General features: G+C 41.5%; 1 protein-coding gene across 1 annotated transcript; it reads right to left on the bottom strand.

The window, feature by feature from the left end:
- Positions 1 to 1589: 1589 nt before the first annotated feature.
- SLC35F2 (solute carrier family 35 member F2) lies at positions 1590 to 22097 on the bottom strand (the record flags this gene model as incomplete). Its single annotated transcript, XM_083855243.1, has 8 exons — positions 1590 to 2944; positions 6684 to 6838; positions 7429 to 7481; positions 8266 to 8422; positions 10044 to 10203; positions 15205 to 15332; positions 15872 to 16047; positions 21952 to 22097. 8 exons carry the CDS (start codon positions 22095 to 22097, stop codon positions 2726 to 2728), a joined length of 1194 nt encoding a protein of 397 aa, XP_083711369.1. The 3' UTR covers positions 1590 to 2725.
- Between the last annotated feature and the right edge of the window lie 3078 nt (positions 22098 to 25175).

The following is a 25175-nucleotide window of genomic DNA, read 5'->3' as shown; positions in this document are numbered from 1 at the left end:
AGGTAGGCTGGATGTCACAGATTTTTATTTGGATTCTTGTGTTTAATGCAAGTGACAGATGGAATGTTTTTTTCTCCAGCTTATTCCAATATTCCAGAAAGATTTATGTTAAAGACTCACCCAGGCACCTTGTCTCAGAGGCACCAGAGGATCTGGCATATGTGATTTGTTAATCAAACATTTGTTTCCCCACAAGCAATACATGTGTCACCTGTGCTCTGAAGCAATGCATCTTTCTTCAACAGTCTGCACACATATCATTCTGATTCATGGGACAGACAGCAAGGATGACCGATCTATCTGGTCCCCTCCTACACAAAGCAGGTTTGTGGGATCAGCACCCCTTGCTGAGGACTCTTCAAGGTCAGGCTTCAAGTACCTCATGTGCCCAGAGCTTGGACCACACCACGGCTCTGGTTTGTGATGCAGAGCTCTTCTGCAAGTCAACTTTGCCTCAACTCCACCCAGACAGCCATTTCATGGGAATGGAGTAGAGATTTAAGGTGATGAAAGACAGGACACTAGATGTGCATGACTATCAGCATGTGGCTGGCCACCATCCCAGGCTGCCAGAGGAGGCCCCTGCATCCTGCAGGATCACAAGGAGATAAATGGGAGCCATCAGGAGGACAGCAAGAGCACAGTCATTGACAGAAGGATTGACCAAAAAAATCAACCTTGTTCTTACTGAGAGCTTGAAAGACCTTCTTGGTGGCATTAACAACTGTGAATCTGAGCTAGACAAGGCATAAAAATCACAGCATAAGGAATTAAATCACAGCCTGTATCTGTGGAACATTTTCAACTCAGTATATAAGTGTCAAACCACTAAGGTGTCCATGCTGGGGTATCTGAGCTGCCCCACACTGCTCCCCTCTCCTTGCAGCTCAGCAGAAATCCTGCCTGGCCCACTTTGCTTGAATCAGATTCCAGCTGCCTAATACAGATTTTAAAAGCCTTTGAAGAAAAAATCCAGACTGCGCCTAGAATCTCATCCATGCTTCACACAATTTTGGTTTCAGTGGTCTATAAATTGAGAAGATGACCTGAAGCACTCACACCAGCCCTGTGTTTTGAAGACCAGCCAAAGCCTGAGTCAATACACACTCCCATGTACTTTCGGATAAAATCTATGTTATGTTACACTACTGTTATGTTACACTGATCATATACCACATAATTTTAAAAAACAAAATAAATACCACCCCCCCCCTCAAAAGGAGCATTCTACATGGGAGAGGACCCAAATGCTCTCCATAAAACATCAGCACATGTTTACCCTTCTGTACATGAAGTACACAGTGAAAGAGCAGTGATTGTTGCTGTAGTATCTGTTGAACCTTTGTTTTCCTATTGTTAAATTACAATCAGGTAAGATTTTTCCTGGAAAATTTTGCTTGAAAAACCTACACCAGAAGCACAAACCCAGTCTGTGTCATTTGACCACTAGTATCTTCAGAAAATGTTTTGTTTCCTTCCAGAGCAAAGCTTAACCAGTAAAAGGATTATTTAGTCGGCAAAATTAATGAAAACAATTTTGAGCAGTAAAGATATCCTAGCTTAAAAAATAAGCAAACCAAGACCAACTCTCCAGCTGCTGAATACTTTATTCTTTTTTTTACTTCATACACCTGAGCTATGAAGGCTTGTATAAAATATAAAATAAAATAAAACCCTAGTATGGTTTTACAGATTTTAAAACTGCAGCCTTGTATTTTTTTAAACATTTATTGTAAATATAAAGGTAGAAAATTGCCAGTGTATCTACTGAAAGCACCTAACTTTTTAGATATTATATCATTATTGTTGCCATGAGAGTTGGCTTAGATGATTCAATTTTTTGAAGAAACGCCAATTTTATTACAACCCTTTCAGCAGAAATGTGTCCTGTTTCAGGGAGAAATTCACTGAGAAGTGAACGTTCATTCATTGCTTTCTCATGCAGAAAATCCCCCCACTTCCAGTTCTACTGAAGAGAGGAAGTGCCTGTGTTTGCCTCCCCCACAGCTAACAGGAATGCACCAAACAAAAGGCCACAGAGAGAAATAGGAGGAATTATAAAAAAACATATTTAAAACTTTCCATACTAGCAAAATTAAAAATGAAATACATGTAGCAGCCCCACCGGTGACAGGGAGTGCAGCAATATGGAGAGACGAACATTTGGTGGAATGGAGGCAGCAAATCCTTCCGTAGAGGAATGAAGTCCACCAGCACGTAGAAGGTGTATGAATGCCCTATGGCTTGCAGAACCAGGTCCCATGAGAAGCTGAGCAGCTTTTGTAAGATGCTATCTGAGAGCACTCTGCACCAAGGGGTGGAAACCATGTGGCCCTCAGACAGCATCATGCAGATTTAGGTCCCTAAGGCAATATAAAACATATTTGCTCCCCATGATGTGACCCGGGAGCTTGCTTTGGCTTAGTGTTTTTCCCCAAGCATTTGTTGTTAAGTTAATTAAACACTTAAAAATAACAGTCTCTCACTTTCCAGAGACTCCACATAAATACTAATCTGTCTTTGTCTAAAGGCCAGATTTTCTGCAAGGGCAGATCAATACAGTTTCACTGATTGAGGATCTGGCCTTAAAAGTGTATCAAGTGCATAAAACCCAGCACAGTATGACATGTGCCTTGGCAGTAGGACAGTTCTCTGGATTAATATCTGAGGGAAATTTGGCAATTAAAAAAAAAAAAAAGCTCTGTTTTGAAGTGCTGCCATTTCTTTAATCAGTGCTGACCACCACGGTTTCTCCTCTTGTGAACTGCACGGTTACAGCCGGGGCGTCGCCGTCGCTCTCCTCCAGCTTCAGCGCGGCGTTGTCCAGGCCGGAGCTGCCGGGCTGCGGCAGCGCCGTGGGCTCTGCTGTGTGAGTGGGAGTGGAGATGTACAACACGAAGCCCCCCATGATGACGACAAAGGACAGGATGTAAAGACCTGAAAACTGGCAGAGGAGAGAAAGAGATGTGTTAAGTCGTGCCTGATGTAAGAACATGTCAAAGCTGGCTTGTTTCAAGAATGTGAAAGCCACCCTTCCTTGTAAAAAATATTTTAATTATCACCATGAGCTGGATTCAGGTCTGAAAACCAAAATTCAACAGCTCTATTGACTTAAAGACTTGGACCACTGGCTGATTTTCTCCCTGACTGTTGGGCAGGGAGTTTTCTCAGGTCTACATACAAGAATCTTAACAGAGAGAGAGCAAATGGGTGTAAACACAGTCATACTGAATGGAAGTTGTTTACATATATGAATACTGAAACACTCTACCCCTAAGAGAATTTTGATCCAGCATGTGCAATATTTCAGGTTCTGGCAAGAGATGAATCTCTGTGCTATTGCAAATCACCAGAGCAGCTGGTTCTCTGCATAGATCTCTTACCCATCTGCAGGGCTTACATGAGTGTTATTGCTGGATCAAAACAGTTTGCTCTCTACACCCAGCAGGTCCTTGAGGGGACAGGGGATGGGGCTCCTTTTACAAGATTGTCATTTGCAAGCTGTGAAGCAAATACAAATTGCAGAGATACATCAGGCACTCTATTGTTCACTTGCCTGTTAAAATTCCAATAATTGCAAAGATTCATCCACCTTGACAGAAAGATAAATACTTACTTCGTAACACCAGATTCAATAATACCAAGTGCTGAAGTTATCCATAGCCAGGAACACTTTTCAGCAGGTTTATTAAAATCCTCCATATTCTCTTTGTCAAACCACAGTGATTAAACACTAGGAGGGAATGACACAGCATATCCTACATATCTCAGTCAATATGCTCTAACCTCCTTAGCTTCCTTAGATATGCTTGAAAAATATGTTTTAGTTTATCAGGATGAATTGAATGATAGGACCTAGACAGTGGACTCTCCTCCAAAAGAGACTGATGCATCTAAAACTAAGGCATTGCAATTCCTAGTTGGCAGTCACTTGGCTTGGAAACTCTTGGATGGCAGCACACAAAAGGAAAAGCAGACTGAAACACAGTGGCCTTGTGTTAAATGCCCTTTCTCCTCACCTTGTTGGCTGTTTGCCTGGAAGAGCTGGGACTCAAGTGTTCACTCCACATGGGAGGAAGCATCAAGCTCTGAACTATCCCAACAGAGCCAGCAGGATCACCCCTGGTCACACCTCTCACTGACCTGTTCCCAGCAAATGGGCAGAGCCTGGGGATGTATCCAACCACCTGCCCAAGGCCCTGCATGAGCATGTGCCTGTGCACAAGGGCCTGAGGCTGGGCAGGCACAGGAACTGCAGACCCCTCTTGCAGTGCAGTGTGCACAAGGCTGGAAGTCAATTCCTCCAGGAGAGGATACAGCCACCAAGGCAGGGTGCCAAAGCTGTTGCTGTGCAGCTGTGACTCAAGGTCTGCCTGTATTTTTGCACTTATTGACACAGATGAACATTACCCATACTGCCCCATCAGGCCTACACTCTTTCTTTTTTTTCTCCTTTTGAGGAGAACTCACTGGGGTTTTTTCCTGGGTTTTTTCTTCCTTTTTTATTTTATTTTTTTTTATTTCAAATATTGCAACAACTTTATTTTTCAGACACTGATTTTGGTCACACTTTGTGCAGCCAATATCCTCATTCCCACTGCTGAGCCTAGAGAGTATTTTAAATGTTACTGGAGGACTGTACCTCCATCTAGTGTCTGTTTGTGCAGTATACTCCCTTCTACAGTGGTTTATACAATTAATGCATGTGAAGATCTTTCTCAGTATCTCTTGAGGGATTACAGGTATCTATATAATTAGTTCATTAGGAAGCACAGCAAGGATTCATTATGGAGTAAAAGGAAAAAAAATTAAATAGAGATTAAAACACGTGTGAAAAATTCACATTTCACTTAAAACAGACACAGATGGGGCTGAAAAGTTAAGTGCATTAGCAAAACACTGTGCACAAGTGTTTCAAAACTTTATCCTGGGCCTGGTCTCTGCTGTAGCCACTGATCGTGGTCCTTCTGTTTGTTTGTTTCAGAGCAGGCTCAGACAGTGGCAATTCAGAGCTCCCCATGGCTCTCTTCACTCTACAGCCCAGCCAAGCCTCCAGCAGCTTGTTGTGAAAATACCACATGATAATGGGGAATACAGAGCAACTCCCTGAATTTTTGCTTGTAGATTCCTATGTCCAGAGTGCTTTTTAATCCAGCAAACATCCAACTTGGTTGCTTTGCCCCATAGATGAAGAAACTACATGGTTACCTTGGCAATAAGATTTTCTACTAAGAGCCATGTCAAAATTAGACTCTCTCAGTTCACGGTTATCTCAGATAACAGATGAGATAATAACTTATCTCAGATCCTCTGATTACTAAAGATGTGGCATTATTATTGCTCCCCTTTTTGTTACTTCATTGTTTCTAACCCCAGATGCAAGTTCCTATTTCAATAAATATCTGAAGTTCTCTCAACACAATCCCAAAATCTTCACCTGTTCTTTTTTCTTTTTGGTACCAGAATACCTTGCTGTTAACAATTATGAGATGGTCTCCTCCCAAAATAAGCTAAAAACCTGAAAAATAAAAATTTAATATATTCCTTCCAAGTCTCTTCTTCCTCTTCACCATTATGAATATAAATTTATAATCCCTTATTGAGTTAAGCTATCTGGGAGCAAAAATCCGCATTTGGAAGTGACTTAGAAAGGATTTAATTTTTAGACCATAAGCGTAATTTGCTTCCTGCATTCATTTTTAATGGATGCTTTGGAGTTTGGAGCAAAGTTTGGAACCCAAAACAGGGAGGAAAGCTGAGCTAAGAGACTCTTGAAAAGGAAAATCGAGCTGCTGTCAGACCCTACCATAACCAGACTCTGCACGGCCTTCATTTTCAGAAAACAAATCTGACCTAAAAGCTTCTGGCTGAAGAGAGAGCAACCACATGGAATAATACAAATTAAGTTCCTAAGCAAAGTTCACAAGCTTTTCACTTGGCTCTTCCAGTCACTGAGAGTGGCTGGCTCAATTACTCCAATTACTTTAATGAGCTAGGTTCTCACAAGTGATTCTGGATGAAAAGCAAAGGGTGGAATGAAATCCTTTTAGCACTGTCATTTAGCTTGAGTAGACACTGCCAAAAATATTTTAGAGCACAATAAAAGTAACTGCCTTTTGGAGAATATACAGAATAATATATTTATCTGTATTTTTTCAGATCCTTTGGTCTCTCCTTAGCAGCAGCCCTAAGAGAGCTTGGTTCTCATCCCAAAATGTGGGTAATGGACAGATTAAACTTCTGAAAGAAAATATTATTTTCTGAAAATCAAACTGGTCCTCTTCCAGACACCAAATGCCTTTCAGGACAGGGAGATTCAAACCCTCTCCAGTGACACTTGCAGTAGTGAACCAGATCTAACATACTTCTCCACAAAAGGCTTTCAGTGAGAACTCCATTATTGGAACATCTCAGGAAATTATTTACTATCTCTTAACATTAACTCGCTCCTTCAAGTGTGAAATGGTTTGAAAATGGCTCTCTGGCTAATGGTGCAAGGCTTTGTGATTGACTAACAGGACTCTTCCTGACTGACACCTGCCAACAATGAACGACAGAAGCTGCAGAAATGTGCAGGTGCCAACGACTGTTCCGGGGCTTTTAAGAACATTATGCTTTATTTATGATTTTGGAGTAGAAATATAACTGGAAGAACGTGAAAGTGAAGGAATGAACTCACTCACCTTGTAGCGAAACAGGAAAAGCCCAAAGAAGAGACTGTAGAGATCTGAGGTCAGAATGCCCAGGTTGACGGAGGTCGCACTGGTAATTTTCATCACAACTGGCATGAAGCTGTACAGTGCAAACATGCACAGGGCAAAGACTGTGAACAGCAGTGCTACAAAACAAGGTGACAAGTTACTCCTCAGGCATGGAACTATGATTTTATAAAGCACTGATATGCTTCAGATGCTTTAAAACTATGCATTTTTCTCTCCTAAAAGATACGGGAATGTACATGTAAGAGAAGCATGGAAGATTATCTTGTATTGCAAGAATTACTGTATCTATAGAAGAAATTATTGTTCATTTTTACACAACATAAGAGCTGACTGAAGAAATTTAGAGCCACACTTCTTGACATTTAGTTCTGTTCAGTCAAAATGTATCAAATTTTCCTGTACTTCATTTAGGAAGAACAACAGAAGAATGTTCTTGTGATGTTTCAACAACAAACACATCAGTAACTAAACAGGTTTCATTTTTAATAATTTCAAGTTATATGTAAAATGCAAAACCTGTTTTAATGGTCAATCCTGCACACTCTCTCTCTTTGCTGAGCTGCAAAGTTTGAAGAAAATAAACTTGTGAAATATAATATTAATGCTGCTTGTTATTCAGAGAAGGAAAAGCCCCACCATTTAAAGTCTAAATTATTATAATTCTCCAGTGTTCTGTAACATGCACGTTATTTTCTCATACACATACCAACTTCCCAGTTCCAATGAACTCTCATTAGCTCCCTATGTTCCACAATGGCTCTAGAGGTAGAGAAAAGATATAATATAGTAAAAAAAGGAAAAAATCATGCTCAAATAGAGAATTTAATTACCAAATATATTAGAAATATTTTGATTTATAAGCCATTCTACTTTTATTTCAAATTTTACTGAATGACACTAGCTCAAGCATCTAACAAGCATGAAACGAGACATGAAAATTAAAGTGCCTGAAAGTCAAGAGCACTGTTATTTAATTCTTATGCCTTCTTCATAGGTGTTTTCAGCAATTCAGTTTTATTTAATATACCATTTGAAGAAATTATTAAATATAATGATGAGAAATGAGGACTATATAATTCATTAGACAGACTTAAGTGCATCTGGTCTGTTACTCAAATGTGGTTATTTTTAAGAGTATATATGGCTTCATTTTAAACTTGAGTGTATATTATGGAAGATCTCCTGTGAACAATTATCTCCTAATCTTTTCCACAGAGAAAATCCATTAAGAAATACATTCCTATAAACAGTCCTCAGCATACTGAGTGTTCTCACAAACACCAACAAAATGAAAAATACAGCCAAGTATCCTATGTGTTCAGCTGCAGGAGTTCATCTTTAGAACTGCTGCAATAAGAGTAGTGCACATAAAAAGGATATAAAATAGATACTGATCAGCAAGAAAAATCAATTCAAGTGGAAGGACTCCCATATAGGCCAAATAAAGATGCAACAAAGAATTTAATAACATCGTATCAGTGTATACAAGCAATCATTTGTAGTATATTCTTAATTAGTTTTAAAATAAATATTAGATCCTTACAGCTGTAGACCGCTGATAATAGTCCCAAACAAGCCCACCATTCCTAGAAACTCCACTCTGCTCAGATTTTTCACAATGTATTCCTCACTCACATTAGAAATGGCATACAAAGAAGCACCAAGAAGCACTAAGACATCTCCAATCACCACGTCACTACCTGTACAGAAATATTAATCCACAATAAGGGTAATGCCATAAACACTTTTTAACTTTCCTTTAAAAAGCAAGCAAATGTATCTTGAACATTTCTATCTTCCTAGCTCATTCCATGGGAAGAGGGAAGGAAACCCTTCCTGTGTGTGCAGAGGAGTCTCTGAGCATAGACTCTGCTGCCTGCTCACCTCACCCTGCACAGTGTGGAGTGAGATAAACCCAGCATTTACTTGTCATCCCAGCCAAGACACTGCTGCATCATCTGGTCCAATCCTACTTCTGCTGACCTCAGGCACTGTAGGGAATTGAGCAAATTCCCAGTTAGAGATGCTCTCTGCATTTTGAGAATATTGTCCCTACTTTTGCAGTAAGGCCTGATGCAAGGCTTGCTAAAATCAGTCTATTGATTTTGGAAGGACCTGGACTCAGGTTTATGACATGTCCTAAGTGGGCAGTGCAGACAGGTGTGTCCTGCTGCAGTGTATTTATTCTCCAAATGGGACTCCCAGTGCTACAATCACTCATCATTAAATGTCTCTGTGCATCAGCTAAATAGCAAGAGGATCACTGCTATTTAAATCCTTTGATTGGTTTAACTTTTCCTTCCCTAGGCAATCACTAAGAAATTACGTCTAAAATTGGAGGGTAAGCAGCAGAAAGGATCTCCAGGTCAGCAAATAAAGAAAAACTGCCTAATGTCTCAGGGAAACATTCTTCTCCCTCCCAGATACTTGTACCACATAGCAGTAAAGCTATACTTCAGCTTGTCTTATGTCTTACCTACAGCAAGGCCCCAAAATAACACTACACAGTCTTATCTCTATGCTGCCTGACGAAGGCAATGCCCTGAAATTTACCTTCTCTCATACCCTCTGGCTCTGAAAATTCAAAATTCTTATTCAAAGTAAGATTGCTATGATATAGGTTGATTTAGGCATCTGTCATAGAGAAGACAACACTTGCACTTATCTGCACCCATCTGGCTCCTGGCCCCAGAGCCCAGATTCCCTCACAGAGGTCCCAGGAATCCTGCCATGCTGCCCCACCTCCTCTTGCACTCCCATAAAAAGCCCCTGATTTCCAGGCTGTAACCTTGGGGACACATGGACCATTTCTGTTGGGTCTGCTAAAGAGAACTCTGAGAAGTCAGCTGCTGTGAGCAACTTTTTATGTGGTACCTGCACCCAGAGAAAACAGCAAATCAGAGAAGTCTGGCTGCTGGCAGGATGATGCTGTATAAACAAGGTTTGCAGGGTGAGGCAGCTTCTTCTGTTAAACCATCTCACATGACAGTCAAAGTGAACAAGCTTTCAGGAATGAGACTTTCCATCACATTGTGTAATGAAAGCAGCTCAATGTCTAATGAATGATTTAAACTTAGCACAAGTAGGGTTTTTTTTTAAGGTGGAAGCAATATCCAAACATACAAGCAAAGAAATTCCACAGCTCCCCACAAAATCAACATCTCCTCTTCCTGGACAAGAAATAAAAATAGCAACATGTTCTCTTTTAAAACAGAACTGTATCTGCTACTATTTGTGCTTTACAAGTTCCTGTCCACAGCAGGAACCATCTCTCTACTCTTCCCCCCCCCGCCCTCCGCCCCACAATAAAGGACTCCTTACCTTCACCCTCATTCCTCCCTGACAAAATGTCTGCACCCACCATTGCTCCCACACCCAGCAAACAGATGGCAACAGCAACAAAATGTATCAGTCTGTATCTTGCTCGGAGAATGAACCACGACAAAGCCATCAGCACAGGAATCCCAAAACAGTCCAGGAGCTGTGTGTACAGAAAAATTGTTTGAGTTAGAAACCCACCCCAAATCTGGACTGCAACATCCTGAAAGCAAATGCACAGGATCTGACTTCCAATCATCAAATGTTAAGGAAACCTGCAGAGCAGCCTCAGTAGATTTGTTTAAGAGAGAGGTGAGATCCACATTTCACCATTAAAAGCATTTTGCAAGTGAAGGAGGAGCTGGAACAGGGGTTCACTTTCTCTAGGTAGAAAAGCACTGATTTAGGAACTCTTCTAATGATGGATCTAATCAATCTTTTCAGCTTCACAAATGAATGCTAGGATGTTGCTCTGAAACAGCATTGCTCCCCAGGGCTCCATGTACAAAAATATGGAACTATTGATGGGTACAAGTAATCTGATTTTACATTGATGTGACTGTGACAAGGACCTGACCCTGCAGTTTTAGGTTTGATGCTCTGACTTATCTTTCCTTTCTTTATTTTTTCTCTACATGTTTCTATGTATCTTTGCTTTGCTGTTAGACCCACCCGTAGAATTACAGAACTGCTTGGATTGGAAGAGACCTTAAAGTTCATTGAGCTCCAACCCTACAGCCGTGGGCAGGGACACCTTCCACTCAACCACTCCAACCTGGCCTTGGACACTTCCAAGGATCTTCTACCTATTCTCCTTTAATACAGGAAGAATCAAGAGTTAGCTATGTATTTAAAATAGAAGAATATACACTGCTATATATGTGCTAATCATAATTGGTTTAATATTTAATTCAACAAAATAGATTTTGTTTCTGAATTTGTTGAAGGAAAGGAAAGGTGTATTTTCTGACCTGTCTCAGTAGAATGCCACAGATGTACATAAGGAAACAGCCTACAGCAGAACATATAGTCAACTTCCCAAAGATTCCTCAGAAATTACTCTCAAACGTCAGCCCTTAAAACTTGGCCTCTTGAAGCCCCAGTGAAATATGTGCAGATCAGTAGGACTGGAGCATAATCACTGCAATCAAGACAAGAGCCTTTGGTTCTTAATGCTCATTTCCAGACTGCCTGCTTCAGTGCACCACTGCAGTTGACTTCTGTGCTGTGCCATTGTCCCCAAGGGCTTCAACCAAACTTGTAAACATTTTGATGATAAGTCTGGTTTTACTTGTTCATAACTATACATAGTAAAGTCTTACAAGCATAGTGCTAAGAGCAGCTATTGAAGATTCAATCCTAACAGTGCCTCTAATCCTTCCAACTCTTTGTCTTTGCTCCTCGGATTGCCTCCAGCTTGTCCAGTTTGTAAAGTCTATCAAGTGCAAAAGTACTTCTTCAGGCTGTACTATGAGACATTACAACTACCTGAGTCCCAGTATGTGATACCAAACATTTCAATACAATTTTACACCATGGAAAATATTGCACTGTGACTTTCTATCTCATCACAGGTCTTGTTCTCTATCTTACCTTTAGTCTAGACTGAAGAAAACACTAACATTTCCTTCAAATTTGACTGTTTTGACTAGTATCAAACAACAAGAAATACTACAACCATTAGAAAGCAAAATTTTTACCCCTCTGGTGGTCAACACCTCCTCTACTTTCACTTCTCAATAACTAAGATGTTAGCATGTAGCCTTCCAACCTCCCAGCAGTTTTTCAACTCAAAGAAAAAGAGTAGAAAGGCTTTAAAAAACATCCTAATTAGGATGTAAGGGAGTAGTACACCATGAGATCCAGAAACTCTTTCAGTAATTCCAGATGGGGAATTGCTGCATACCAGGAACACACTGTAAAACCACAGCACCAAGGTTAGAGGACTTGTAGTCAGGACACACAGGCATCAAATGATGAAGAACATACTCTGTTAATTGTTCCAGGAGACAATTACCCTCAATTACAGACAGATGGAATCAGATTTCCAACTACTGGATCTTACCTTCCCTTCATCTAGTACATTACAGAGCTCTTCTGTACAGGAGCAAGATCAAAGAGGTGCAAAGCAGATGTAATATCACAATGAATTGTGTCAATGGAACAAATTAAAAGAATAATGTTTATTTATTGAGGTTTTACAACATTTACAGCAGTACTATGGTACTGACTACTATTTCCAGTAGAGCTTCTTCAAACTCTCATCTTATTCAATCCTAGCCTGCATTTTTAACAAGGCAGGGGGAAAAATCAGATAACCTGGTAATTAGATTTACAAATGTTTTAACTCAAGCCACGCTTTGGCCACACTGTTTATAGGAGGTTTTAAAATCAGGGTAAAATATTAAAAGATGCTTTAATATATGGTTAATAAATTACCACAGACAGTTGGAGGTCATTGGTTTGCTTATAATTGCCAGCTTCAGACAGCTCTGTAAGCAAGAAAGCTCAACTGCTCATCCTGCTCATTCCCCACAAGATTCCCTCAGGGCAGCCTCCAGCTGAGCCCCAGGGGCTCATCCTATATTTTCTCCTTTTTAGGCTAGCACTCTTCCATCAGCTGACGATCTGTCAATAGTTGCCTGAAAAACATTACTATCTGAATTATCTACAGAGTGAATTTTAAGTGTGCCAAATAACATGTTTAAAACATCAAACCACAGCTTTACCGCTTGGTATTTTGCAATAAACCACAGAATTGTTATCACAGAATATCCAGAGTTGGAAGGGACCTATCAGGATCTTTAAGTGGCCATGCACAGCACACCCCAAGAGTCACACCATGTGCCTATTGTTCAAATACTTCTTGAACTTTGTCAGGGTTAGTTCTATGACCACTTCCCTGAGGAGCCTGTTCCAGTGCCCAAACACCCTCTGGATGAAAAGCCTTTTCTTGATATCCAACCTGAACCTCTCCTGACTCAGCTTCGCACCATAATAGGTGGTCAAACTGCAGCACAGTCAAGTTCTGCCACAGGAAAAAAGGACACTGGCAGCAAGGAGTATCCTGGCACTGCCTCAGCCACAGAGAAACAGTTCAGTTGTGGACCAAAGTCTTCTTCTGTATTTACTGAGAAATGACAGCTGCCATCCCACTGTTATCACCTTAAAAATCTCCAAACCCCTCCTGTAAAATGATATCTAAAGGGAAACCAGTTCTGCCTCTGTGTGTGTATGTGAGAAAATACATGGAAGTTCCTTGCTGAGCTGAAAAAAAATTATCTTTGAAGCTACGTTTCATAGTGGTGAGCTGAAGCTCCAGCCAGACAGCATTTTAACAATGATTACACTGCATTTGGGAAGGTGCCATAAACCCTTGTGCTGTTTTTATGTTCCCTGGGCATCCACTCACAGACAGGCCATCATCAGGCTGGGTGCTTTGAACCACAGGTACTGATGTAGATGCAAACTTGCTTGCCAAAAACAAAATACCTTGCACTGGAGCAAATCACAGGCTTTTGCTGTGTTGGTTTTTTTTTTTTTTCCTGTAGCTCATTTCCGACAATGGTGAGAAACTGGTGACTTCAGAAAATCAGCAAGAAACCTCAGGGCAAGAGGCAATTGCAACAAAATTAGTTATTGAACTGACACAAAGCAGCATCAGTCACAAGGTTGCCACAAGGGAATAAGGCCCAGAAAATGCTTGAGTTTTTGGCAACTGGACAGGACAATCTGTTATATCTATTCTTAATTTTTATGAAAGAAATCATGGGAATAGCTTTACTACTTCTGAGAATTTGGATTAAAGTCCTGGCTTGTTCAGCTGTGAAGTATAAGGTCAAACAGTGTCTCACTTAGCAGCTTAACTTGATCTTGAGACTGAAAAAAGTCACTCTTAAAACTTCTATTTCTTAGGCATTATTTATAAGGAGGTTAAAGACCTAATGAGTCATAACACATAAGTATGAAGTGGAAATGTGACAAAACAACTCAAGAGACACAACCTGTCTTCACCAGTGCAAAGAAAATTTACTGCAATTCTCTAAAGGGAACCCAGACTGCAGGAGTTTATTGCTTTACAGGTAAACCTTAAACATTGACCCCTATTACTTTGACTTTGTATAAGACTGACACCTAAACACTCCTTTCCAACTAATCCAACTAATAGCTAAGTCTTCATGTTACTTTTTTTTTTTTCTTTTATTCAGGTAATGGGTGGGTCATGATCCCAAGCACAGATCCCCACCAGTGGTAACAGCAGTGGACACACTCCCTACTTGCTCATGCACCAACCTCTCCATGTTCCCATAGCAGATGTGCAGTCACAGTGAGTTAACTTGGGCCTGACACAGCTCACCAACAGCACAGCCAAAAGCAGGGTTACTCCCGCTTTGCTCAGTGTTCTGAGGCAGTTTGTTCAAGAAAACTGGCCCTGAAAGCTCAGGAGACCACAGCTGGGGGCAGGAGGAATGCACTGACTCTTCCAGCAGCTTTTGTCCATGTAGGGTGACAGAAACCCCAGCTTTAGCCCTTCTGTTTATAGAGCTTTTTCAGAACACAAGGTTTATCCCAGTGCAGCAATGCAGCATCGAGCACTGGTGTTGCAGAGGATGTCTTCTATTGCTTTATGTGTGCTGACCTTCCCTCAATCTCTTCCAGAGAGGAACCTGAACTGCCACATCCAAAAGCCACAAGGTTGATCCCTCACTGCATGGGCAGCAACACCAGCTGATATTAAGTGTCCTCACAGGTGGGGTTACATCTCACAAAACCTCCCACAGCTTTTAGGACTAGGCAAGAGATCCACCTCACTGTCATCAGCAAGAACCTGCACTGAGTGACTGTTATCTGGTCATAAATCTTTATTTTCTGCCAGGAGAAAAAACTGAGTGGATGTCAGCAAACTCTTAGAAGTGCTTTTATCAAAATAATTAGGGTTCAACTCAAGAGCTGGTACAGGGTAATACCAGCCAATCTTCTCTGCTTCCTGGAAAAGTTATTCATGATACAGGATGCTCTTCCCTGTACTGCAGAGAGAAAATAGATACTGGAAAGTTCTTTTCAGGCTTAAATAGCTTCCATGTCTGTCCTATGAATCTCATTTTAGAAACCACTTCAAAACTACAATAAAAGCAACAGTTCATAAAGAGAGATCAGTCCTTACCTGCACACTTGTGAGGGTTGTATATTGGTAGGCTTTTACAATCACATAATTGGCTTCAACATCAACCAGCCCCAAAAAAATATACTTCCACCACCTCTTTTTCAGAATCTGCCAGAGACTGTCACTGCCTGTTTAGAAGAAAGCAGCAATCAATATGTGTTTCTTTCCAACAAAATGTTGCAGGGAATTTTCCTTTTTAGAAGCATAAATAATACCAAGGTTGACTTTGCCTGTCCCTGTTTAAGATACAATGACAGGAAACACAGCCTGGGAAGAAATGATGCAAATGGTGAAAAGCACAGAAATTCTTCCACATAAAAAAAAAAAAAAACACAGCAAGACTAGAGTGGTCTAAAGAGTAAACTAGTAAGAATAGGAGGAATACTAAATAGCCTCTGGTAACAAAGTGTGTTACAACAAAGCTTATTTTTCCTAATATAACAGAGGGCTTCAAACCAAAGAGCACAAAGCTCTAAACAGATATGACATTCTATCAAATTAAATGCACATTTAACCTGTGAAGTTAATTTCCATGTGTTGCTATAAAGCAGGAACTTTTAAAACTAGGATGACTATTGAGGTCTTTATTTTCAAATTTTGAAAGGAAAATGTAGAAAGAAGAAAAAAAGATGATGAACCAGAATCTCCCACCCTGTATTTCACATACCAGTCCTAAGTGCCAGCATTGTTGTATAAATTAGAAGCAGTAAAACATAGTTGATGAAACTTTGCAACATTGGAGTTCCAACTTGGTATTTTTCTGCCAGGTACTGGCTTGTAACAGCAGTCCCACAGATAAACAAGGAGATCAACTGGCCCAGAATTATAGTTTTCCAAATATGCCTGTGAACATAAAAGACAAAACAGAAAGCTTAGAATTAAACATTCAAGTTTCTAAAAAAAATATTTGCTAGCTTTACAGGGGAAATGCCATTTTTTAGACTGACACTTTATTCTTTTTCTACTCCCTACCAGTGTTGCCCTGACCTACAGGTAAGCAGGGTTTTGTGTATGCAGAAGGTCTAGTCTGACCTCAGGACAGCCACATGAAAAGAGAGGTCAGTTTAAACCACCAACCATGGAAAATGCAGTTACTTAAAAGGATCTTCAAACAGGTCACCTGGGCAGGCTCTACCCAATAGCAGGTCTTATTCTTATTAAGCAGGTTTTGAGTTAAATCCTTTGTACTCCACTGAATTCCATCCCGACTTTGGTCAACAAAGATCTACAACATGGAGATAGATAAAGCTCAGCTACCTTTGGGCTCATCTGAGACCTGAGTTTTAGTCAGCTCAGACCTTAAGATGAGTAGTGCTAAAGAAACACAAAAGTATCAATGCTAAAACCAAAGGACAGCTCAGTCTGGAAGGATCTTCAAAGATCATCTGGTCCAGCCTTTCATGAAGGAAACCTTGATGAGACTATTTAGTGCCCTGTCCAGTTGTATCTTGCAAACTTCCAGTGATGGGGACTCCACAATATCCCTGTGGAGGTTGTTCCAGGCATTGCTTGTTCTCACCTTAACATAAATCTTTCTTATAATAAAAATTATTATAGTTAATTCTTATTGTGGATTTTTTTAGTTCTATTACATGTTCTGCTGCAACGGAGGAGTTAAGAATGCATTTTGGGTAAGATCATGTTTGCATTTACAGCTCTTTTAAAGTCCCACACACAGCCAGCAGGGAAAAAAAAAAAAAAGAAAAAAAAAAGTTCATGTTCTTTTAGTAGCAATTCTTCACCTAATGTAAGATGAATATTCCAGATGCTCCCAGACAAAGAGGAGCATGTAACTCTATGTCTTTTTTTTCCAGCTTGCTCTTTCTCCTGCCAGTGGAGCTATGAAGATTTCTACCATCCCAGTCTCTGCACATGCACAATATACAGTGACAGGAGCTCAGCCCTGTGCTGTCTGCACAGGTTTGCCAAGTTCACCTTTAATCTGTTTGCTCTGAAGACTACTGATGACAATTTAACTGTCTGCACAATCATTTAATTTGTTTCCACTCAAATTAATCAAACAAGAGAAGAAAGGACCCCATTAGGATCCTGCACCTACCCTGTGCCCACGCTGACTTTCTGGCAGGACAGCCATGTGTCAGGCATAACACCTGGGAGTAACACTGGCTGTTTTCCCCATGTGGGTGACTTCAGTGCAGTAAACACCAGCCCACCCTGCTGTGCTGTGCAATCCAGCTGCCAGGCAATAACAAGGGTGTGCTCAACAGTGCTAAACCCAACTACAATCACACAATCAATCCTTCCTTTTGGAATGGAGGCATCTTCCTTGCACAGACTCTAATGCACCTGCATGAACCTTGTTTTCAATTCAGCCTGACACTGAGCTCTTCTGACTTTGAAAATGCTGCTGGGCACATTTTTCTCTCCAAGTCCATTCTGATGAGACAGCAAATCTCTACGAAGTCCAACCATGTTGTACTTCTAAGAGATTTGAACCCCATGCTTTATTACAGCTGGCCTTGCCAATCCCAGGAATGGTGCACATTCACACATGATTATATATCATGCAACAATCTTGTAAGGTACTATCCAGACTCATCTGAGTAACTCTTACTGTTGTGTGAAAGAAAAATATTCTCATTTCTAAACAGATTTTCTAAAATACGTATTGGCGGGTGGTGGGTGGTTTTCATTAAAAATAGCAGGAAGCTACCTCACTTCTGTTATATTGTAACTGATTTCTTTTTCATTTCTTTATATTCTGGTCAATGGTCTAATTGTGCTATTTAGTGAACAAATCAGACACATTCTGGCTAATTATTTTGGATGATGCAGAAATATCTTTTTATGGTCATCTAAAGAATTTAAACAGCTGCCATTAGAACAAATGTGATGTAGGTTAGCTAAAATTTCAAGCAGGCATGGATGAGGATTCCAGCTTGCCTTTTGCCAGGCTTGTGAACTCTGGCTTCTTTGCCATTTACCAGGTAAAATGACAGAAGAACCACTGAAATTCAAAGGAAGATACAATATGGTGACCAACATACAAAAACACGATTTCAGGCATTTAAAAAAATACACATATTCTTTTTATTATTCAAATAAAAATTCTTGCTCCAAACTAGCAGAAAATTTTTCCTCTCCACCATCAGCACACAAGGACCACAACAAGCCTTTACCAGTTTACTGGACTAAACTCACCCTGCACTTGGACTAGCTGGGAGGAGAGGGTAGAGGCAAAGATAGACATGAATAGAGGCATGACTGGGCAAAACTGCTTCAACTTTACTGGATCAAAGCCTGTGTGCTGCACAAAATGAACTGCACATGTCAATATGCTACCAGGAGAGGTTAAAGCTTCTTTGGCTGGCAGAAGCCCTGATCTGGACACAAACTCCTCTTCACCCACCTCCAGGGTGTTGCCACAGAGAAGGGCAGAAGCACAGGCAACACCACCTCACAAGCTTGTTTAAGGAGGCTCATTAAACCTGGACTTCTGTGCAGTAAGGGCTGTAAACATTTTTGTCAAGGATATGAGCTGCAAGGGGCAACTTTGCTCCTCCCAAGCTACACCACCTTCTCTACACCAAAGGCCTGGACTCTAATTGCAGGGCTGTGGCCAACTGGACAGCAACCATGTTCCAATGAGAGGTAAAATGGGGAAAACCTGCTGCCATTCAAATTTGTTAACAATTGAGCTGCTTCAACCATCATTTACTGAAGACAGTACAGACCCACCTTCTCTCTCGCAGTGGAGTAACTCCATTAAAGTTGATCCTCAGCTTTTCTAATAAACAAATTTCCCCAGCTTAAAGTACCTAAGGAATTATCTCCCTGCATTTCTGCATTTGAGAAGAGAGGCAGGTCCAGAACCTCCAGAACTGTTTGCTTTGTAGTTACTGCCCCAGCAATCATTGCTATTTGGTTAATATATGTCTTGGCAGTGCTACAGCATTTACTTCTACAGTAACAAAGGCCTCTGAAAAGCAAGCAGGCTTCATCACAGCTCATGCTTTTCTCTGTTTTAATCTGTTTTAATTCAGGGCTTTTTTTCTTGCCTGAACAGATGCTAAATGTTAACATCAAAAAACACACAGAAAGACTTACTCTACCAACAGTAGAAGGCTGCCCTCAAAAAATATCTTCTGTGAATCCCAAAATGCTCCATACCTGGCAACTTTCTCAGAAGGTAACAGCCTTTTGCCCTGACTGCTCCCCAGTGCCAGCTGGAAGCCTCAGCAGGAAGCAGCAATGGTTTCCCCTCGCACCATTTGCCAAAGCGCCAAAACTAATTTCATCAAACTGAGAATACATCACCATGCTCCTGGCATGATGCACTGGGCTCTTAGCTTATCTTAAAAAATATGTTTGATCTCCTGTAAAACTCGAGAGCAAACTTTAAATCCTACTGCTTGCACTTTGCAAGGTAATTTCTTCTGAGAAAAATGCCTTAAAGACAAAAGTTTCTGTTCATTTCGGTATTGATATGAGTATCGATGACAGTCACTTTCTTATTAATAATTGATCAGGTTTTGAAATATATTAATTATTAACTTTTCCAGACCAGACCTTAATCCTCTCTGGTATTTTGGGGTTTTTTTAATGCATTGGAAAGGACTAATTCACTTTATAGTCTCAGATGATTCAAGGTAAGTGGTCTGAAAAGGCCTTTATTTTTTTAGGGGGGGGGAGGGGTTATTGTTGGCTTTTAATGCTTGGTAGCAAGCTACTAAGTAATTACTCCTCCCCTCCCTTCAGCCACCCTATCTTAGCTAGCTATATCTATGCAATACAAGTCATTTGGGGACTTTTTAGAGCATGAAAGTTTGCCACACAAAACAGTTTAAAGTGAACACTGAACAATGTGCAGCTCTCAACATCATGAGAAACTCAGGCTGGCTTTCCTTGGCTCCATGTATGGAGAATGCAGAATAAAAAATACACCAAGGCATTAAAATACAATCAGAGTCTATATCAGAGGAAGTTAAAGAAAATTTATTAAGATGACAGTTAACAATTTTACTGGCAATTAGTTTACTAAATCCTGTAATTTTAATATGAATTTATAACTTACAATAAATACAGCTTTTCAAATATTCATTTTATTTATGCCACCCATCTAATACTGACATGGCAAAGCCTGGCAACACTGTTCACATAGAGAGTTTACTTGCATTTAGCTTTAACTACTGAACCCTTCCTACACCGGGGGTGGGAAGCTACCTTTTAATTCTAGTAATCTCACTTTTTCATCCTCGTGGTTAAGGGAAAATGAAGGTTCAGACCAAACCCATATTGCAGCATAATTAGTAATTAACTAAGAACAACAGAATATATTTTTAAGAACTAACACCATCAAAAAGTTTGTTTCTCCATGTTCTGCTTTGAAGCTGACATCAATTTAATTTGCAATAGGTAAGAAACAGAAAAGCGCCAGAAATATATTTTCTAATGATTCTACTCAAAAAAAAAAAAAAAAAAAAAAAAAAAAAACCAAACCTGCCACCAAAAAAACTGCCACCAAAAAAACCACCCCATAACCAGCCTAGTTTATTACATACAACTATTAAACCTTCCTATGACTCAGAAAGGCCTCTAACAAAACTGAAGTGGCTGAGCCTGCTGTCACCTGGAGGAAAAAAAAAAAAAAAAAATCAATTCAGTATCTCAGACAACACTTTGTAAAATTCAGTGAAAGCTCTTGACTTTCTTTTCAAGTACCTTCCATAGACTCACTTAGCAAAACTAATGGCATAGGTAGAGGTTACTGAACAACTCAACAAGTTTCTGTCTTGCCTTCTGGGTCTCTCCTGACAGGCAGGAGGAATGAAAAGAGAAAAACTTAAAAGCAAAAGAGAAGATGAGGGTTTGTCCATTGGAATAAGGCTCTACCTGGCCAGCACACACCAGCACACAGTCCAGCAGGCAGACTGCAGCTGGGAGGGGAGGCTGGCAGGAAAGCAGCACTTCCCTGGCTGCCAAATCTGATGCAATAACTATTTATGACCAAATTTATGGCTCGAAAGAAGCCTTTTTAACAGGGACTGGTTTTCCCTCCTAGAGGGAAAGTGAAGCTGTAAGTGGATGGCCTAGAGGTCTGAGGATGTGGTCCTGCTCTCCTGGAAGGTGCTGCTTCTCCAGCAGCAGCTTGTCTGCACAGCTTGGCAGATTATTTTCCCCACAAGCTTTCCACGCTTAACTAGTGCTCATCTACCTGAACGGGTCTCTCTCTTAATCTGATTCACGGAAGGAGGAAATGGGGCTATTGGTCTTTGTGGACTCCACACCTCTCATGTCAGTCACTGTGTTCCATTCCCTTTGCCACCCCCCATGACCTGTCCTCCATAACGATGCTGATCCAGGACTACAAAACAGACAAAGCGCGGGGAAAAGGATGGAAAACGGAAGAAGAAAAAAAGCCGAATGCACGTGTTTATATGTGAGAGGACAGCCTCACTTCAACAGAGCCAAAACTAATCCCAAAACGTCACTGGCTAATCCCACGCTCAGGGAGGCGACCCCGAGTTCTGGCCCAGCAGCATCCCCGGGCTGAGCTGGCGGCGCAGGGGACCAGCCCTGGCATGGGAGCGGCGTTCCCGGGCAGGGGCCAGAGCTCTGCCGGGCTCCCCAGTGCCGGCCCGGCCCCACAGGCTCCGCACCGCCCCGGCACAGGCACAGAGCGGCCTCCGCATCCCCGCCGGGCCGCCAGCAGCAGCGAGGAGGACTCTTCCCCTGTCCTCCCTCCCTCCCTTCCCTCCCCCGCTCCACGTGGAGGCCGGCACTCACCATGTGCAGAGCTTGGCCCCCAGCAGCGCCAGCAGCCGGCGCGGAGGGGCGGCCCCGGGCGGTGGCGGTGGCGGTGGCGATGGCTCGGCCCCGGCAGCAGCAACAGAAGGATCAGGAGCAGCAGGAGCAGCCCCAGGCTCCTCCATGGCTGCCCCGGCCCCGCGCACACCGGCGGCGGGCAGGCGGCGATGGAGGCGGGAGCACCGGAGGGATGAGCAGCAGGCGGAAGGAAGGGATGAGCGGCGGCCCCGGGACGGCAGCGCTCTGTGCCCCGGGCAGCGCCCAGCCCCGCTTTGTGCCCCGGGCAGCGCCCAGCCCCGCTTTGTGCCCGCCGAGGGGCCGCCCCCGGGAGGGGCACGGCTTCTGCTGGGGCGGGGGTCCGAGCTCTCCCGGTGTCGCTTCCCCTGGGTTTAGGTGGGATAACTCAAGGGCTCTAGCCGAGTTAGTGTTCCCTCTCCCCCGGCAGCAGCCCAGCCCGGTGCCCGGTGCGGTGCGGGCAGGTCAGTTACAGCAGTAAGTTACTGTGTACCCTTTAACTTCCCGCAGCTTCCTGCGCAGCCTCGAGTCCTGTAACGTTCCGCTTAGAAACGTTACAGCTCTTACCTCCTGCTTCTTTGGTGCTGCTTCCCCACGCCGCGGGATTTTTCACACCCTGTCTGTCTTCAGCCACATCTCAGGGCAGCTCACCTGGAGAACCGGGTGGCATTCTGCACACTCTGGTGGGTTTTCAATAGTACTGCTAATGATGCTCTGTGTGTGTCACAGGTGATGGAACTGAACCCCCGAGCTGGCTACAGGAAAGGCAATCTTCTGCCCTCATTGGGGCAAATATTTATCACTGTCCTGGCTGTGGATTTTCTGCCACAAGACATTGTTGGTCTCTACCCTCAGCTGTTCCCCCACAGAGCACCACGACTTAATTTTCCCCTTCCTGATACCATAACATTTTTTTTCAGGCGTGTTTTTCTCCGTCATTGTTCTCTCATTCAAATTGTGTTTATTTCCCTATGCTACTTCAAATTCATTCTCATAGGATTAGACTTAGGAAAGTCAAAGAGACATTACTACTATACCATTTTCAGATTATCTTTACAATTCCCTGTACCTGTCATTAATAAAGGTGAACTTTGGTTTCCCCCTTCCCCAAGGGCCCAGGCCCAAATAACCACTATGTGGATGGGGTCCCCAAATACCCTCTTTGACTCTGATGGTGTGATGTTTAAGTTATTATAAAAGAAAAGCTGTATAATTATATGTTTTGAATGCAGTAATAAATATACTTTTATATTTATAATATACATAGCCGTTTTTATTACACTGAGATATTATGTGTTTTTTTCTTTGCTTGTATAACAGAATAGTTTATTGGTATTTTAATTTTGAATTCCTAATCCAATAAAAATCCTGCTGTGACTCCTGCAAGAAACCAGTTTGTCAAGATTAGTCTCAGTGTTATGATAGTTACGAATCAGGTCATGCTGGTCCTGATTCTTCACAACTAAACTAACAAAAAGGTTAAAAGAAGCAGACTTATCAGACCCTGTGTGTTTAGTCATATCTGCATTCCACAACTGTGATACTATTATCTTCACATTTTATTTCATTCATCATATCTCTGGAATCTGCTGCCAGTTTTCCAGAGAAGAGGAATCATGTCTTTGGTGCTCTTTGTCTCCATTTAAGCTCATCTCGTGGAATTCCTTGCTACAGGAAGGCTGCAGCAGCCTCACACCAGAAAGACACTGCCAGGTCAGAGCTGCTCAGCTGCAGAAAGATTGCAGTGCCAGAGGGGTATCTATGAACTCTAAAAATATGAAACAAAATAAAGAGTTTGAACAGGTTGGGGTCTCTTTTTAATTGAAATTTGAACAACAACAACAGCCAAAAAAACCCAGCAACAACAACTATAAAAAGGGCCTTCTGTTAGACTTTGGGGACTAAGTTCATTGCAAAGTATAATAAAGTTTGCTATCACAGGGCTATTTTATGGCTTGTGGATAACACGGCCTGAATGCAGAGATATCTGAGATGTTTCAACATGACTTTGTGTTCTGCTGCTCCAGCTCCAGGCTGCTGCTTCACTACAATTCAGGCTCCATCCCATGTGTGAATGTGGCTGTGTGTTTGTGGATCTTTGCTGGCCCCTGAGTTTGCCCCATGCCAGTGAAGAGATGCAGGTGCCTGCAGTGTGTGCAGCCAGGCTGAGCAGCCCTGCAGACACCCCTCCTTCAGCCCAGAACTGATATCACCCCTCCCCTGTGCCACCCCACCAGTGGAACATTGGCCCTGTGTGCCTTCAAGGCTGTGCATCCTCTTTCAGAGACAGAAACTCTGTTCCTGATACTCTACAAAAGTGACTGCTTTCACTGTAATAGAGTTTATTGGGTCTTTTCCAGGATGTTTATCTGCAGGCAGAATGTACTTGGAAGCTTAATTTGCCCCTAGACTAACTGGTAGGTATATACCTCCTTTTTTGACTAAGAATTTTTTTAGCAATAAATTTATTGAATTATTCAAAAATTAATTATTCATATTCAAAAGTTGTGTCTAAAGTATCAAACTGTTTTGAAGTCTGACTGAAAAGAACTAAGAATCCAAATATTATTTTTATAGTTGAATATTTTCTAGAATGGGTGAAGGATAACTCAAAAATACTAGCATAGCTTTTTTTGCTGCTAGTTTTGTTTGTTTGTTTGTTTGTTTGTTTGTTTTTTAACTCAGACTTTTGAGCTGATGACCAATAAAAGAATTAGCACAGCCATAACAAATAAGACAAAGACATAGCTCTGGTATCCTCATCTGCTTTCAACTCCTTTTTGTAAACAGTTTCATTTCAGTGTCTCCTGTCAGGCTGCTCCTCCTGCTGAGAAAATCATAAGTTTAAATGAGTGATAAAAAGTAGGTAACCATGATAACAAGCTTAAAGACATTATTCAGCTAGACACTTTGTTGTACATTATTGTAACAAATTTATATTTTTTTGCATCTGTGTCAAGTGTAGGAAAGACAAAAAATATTACATGAATCAAAGTCAAAATCTGAAACTGCAGAAGTGATTCCTTCTAAAATGCTGAGCAAGCATGTCAGGGATTTTTTGATTGGAAGTGTATGTGCCACTAGAGGTCCTTCATGGTCAGATTATGTTTTCCTCCACAAAATTTTTTTTTCTATTATTCTATCCATGGTATATATAAGAATCATAATTTCTAAATAGATTTATTTTG

Source organism: Zosterops lateralis (assembly GCF_965231275.1).
Source record: "Zosterops lateralis genome assembly, chromosome: 2".
Taxonomy (NCBI): domain Eukaryota; kingdom Metazoa; phylum Chordata; class Aves; order Passeriformes; family Zosteropidae; genus Zosterops; species Zosterops lateralis.
Note: the sequence above shows the minus strand (reverse complement) of the source record. Positions and strands in the feature narration are given on the sequence as shown.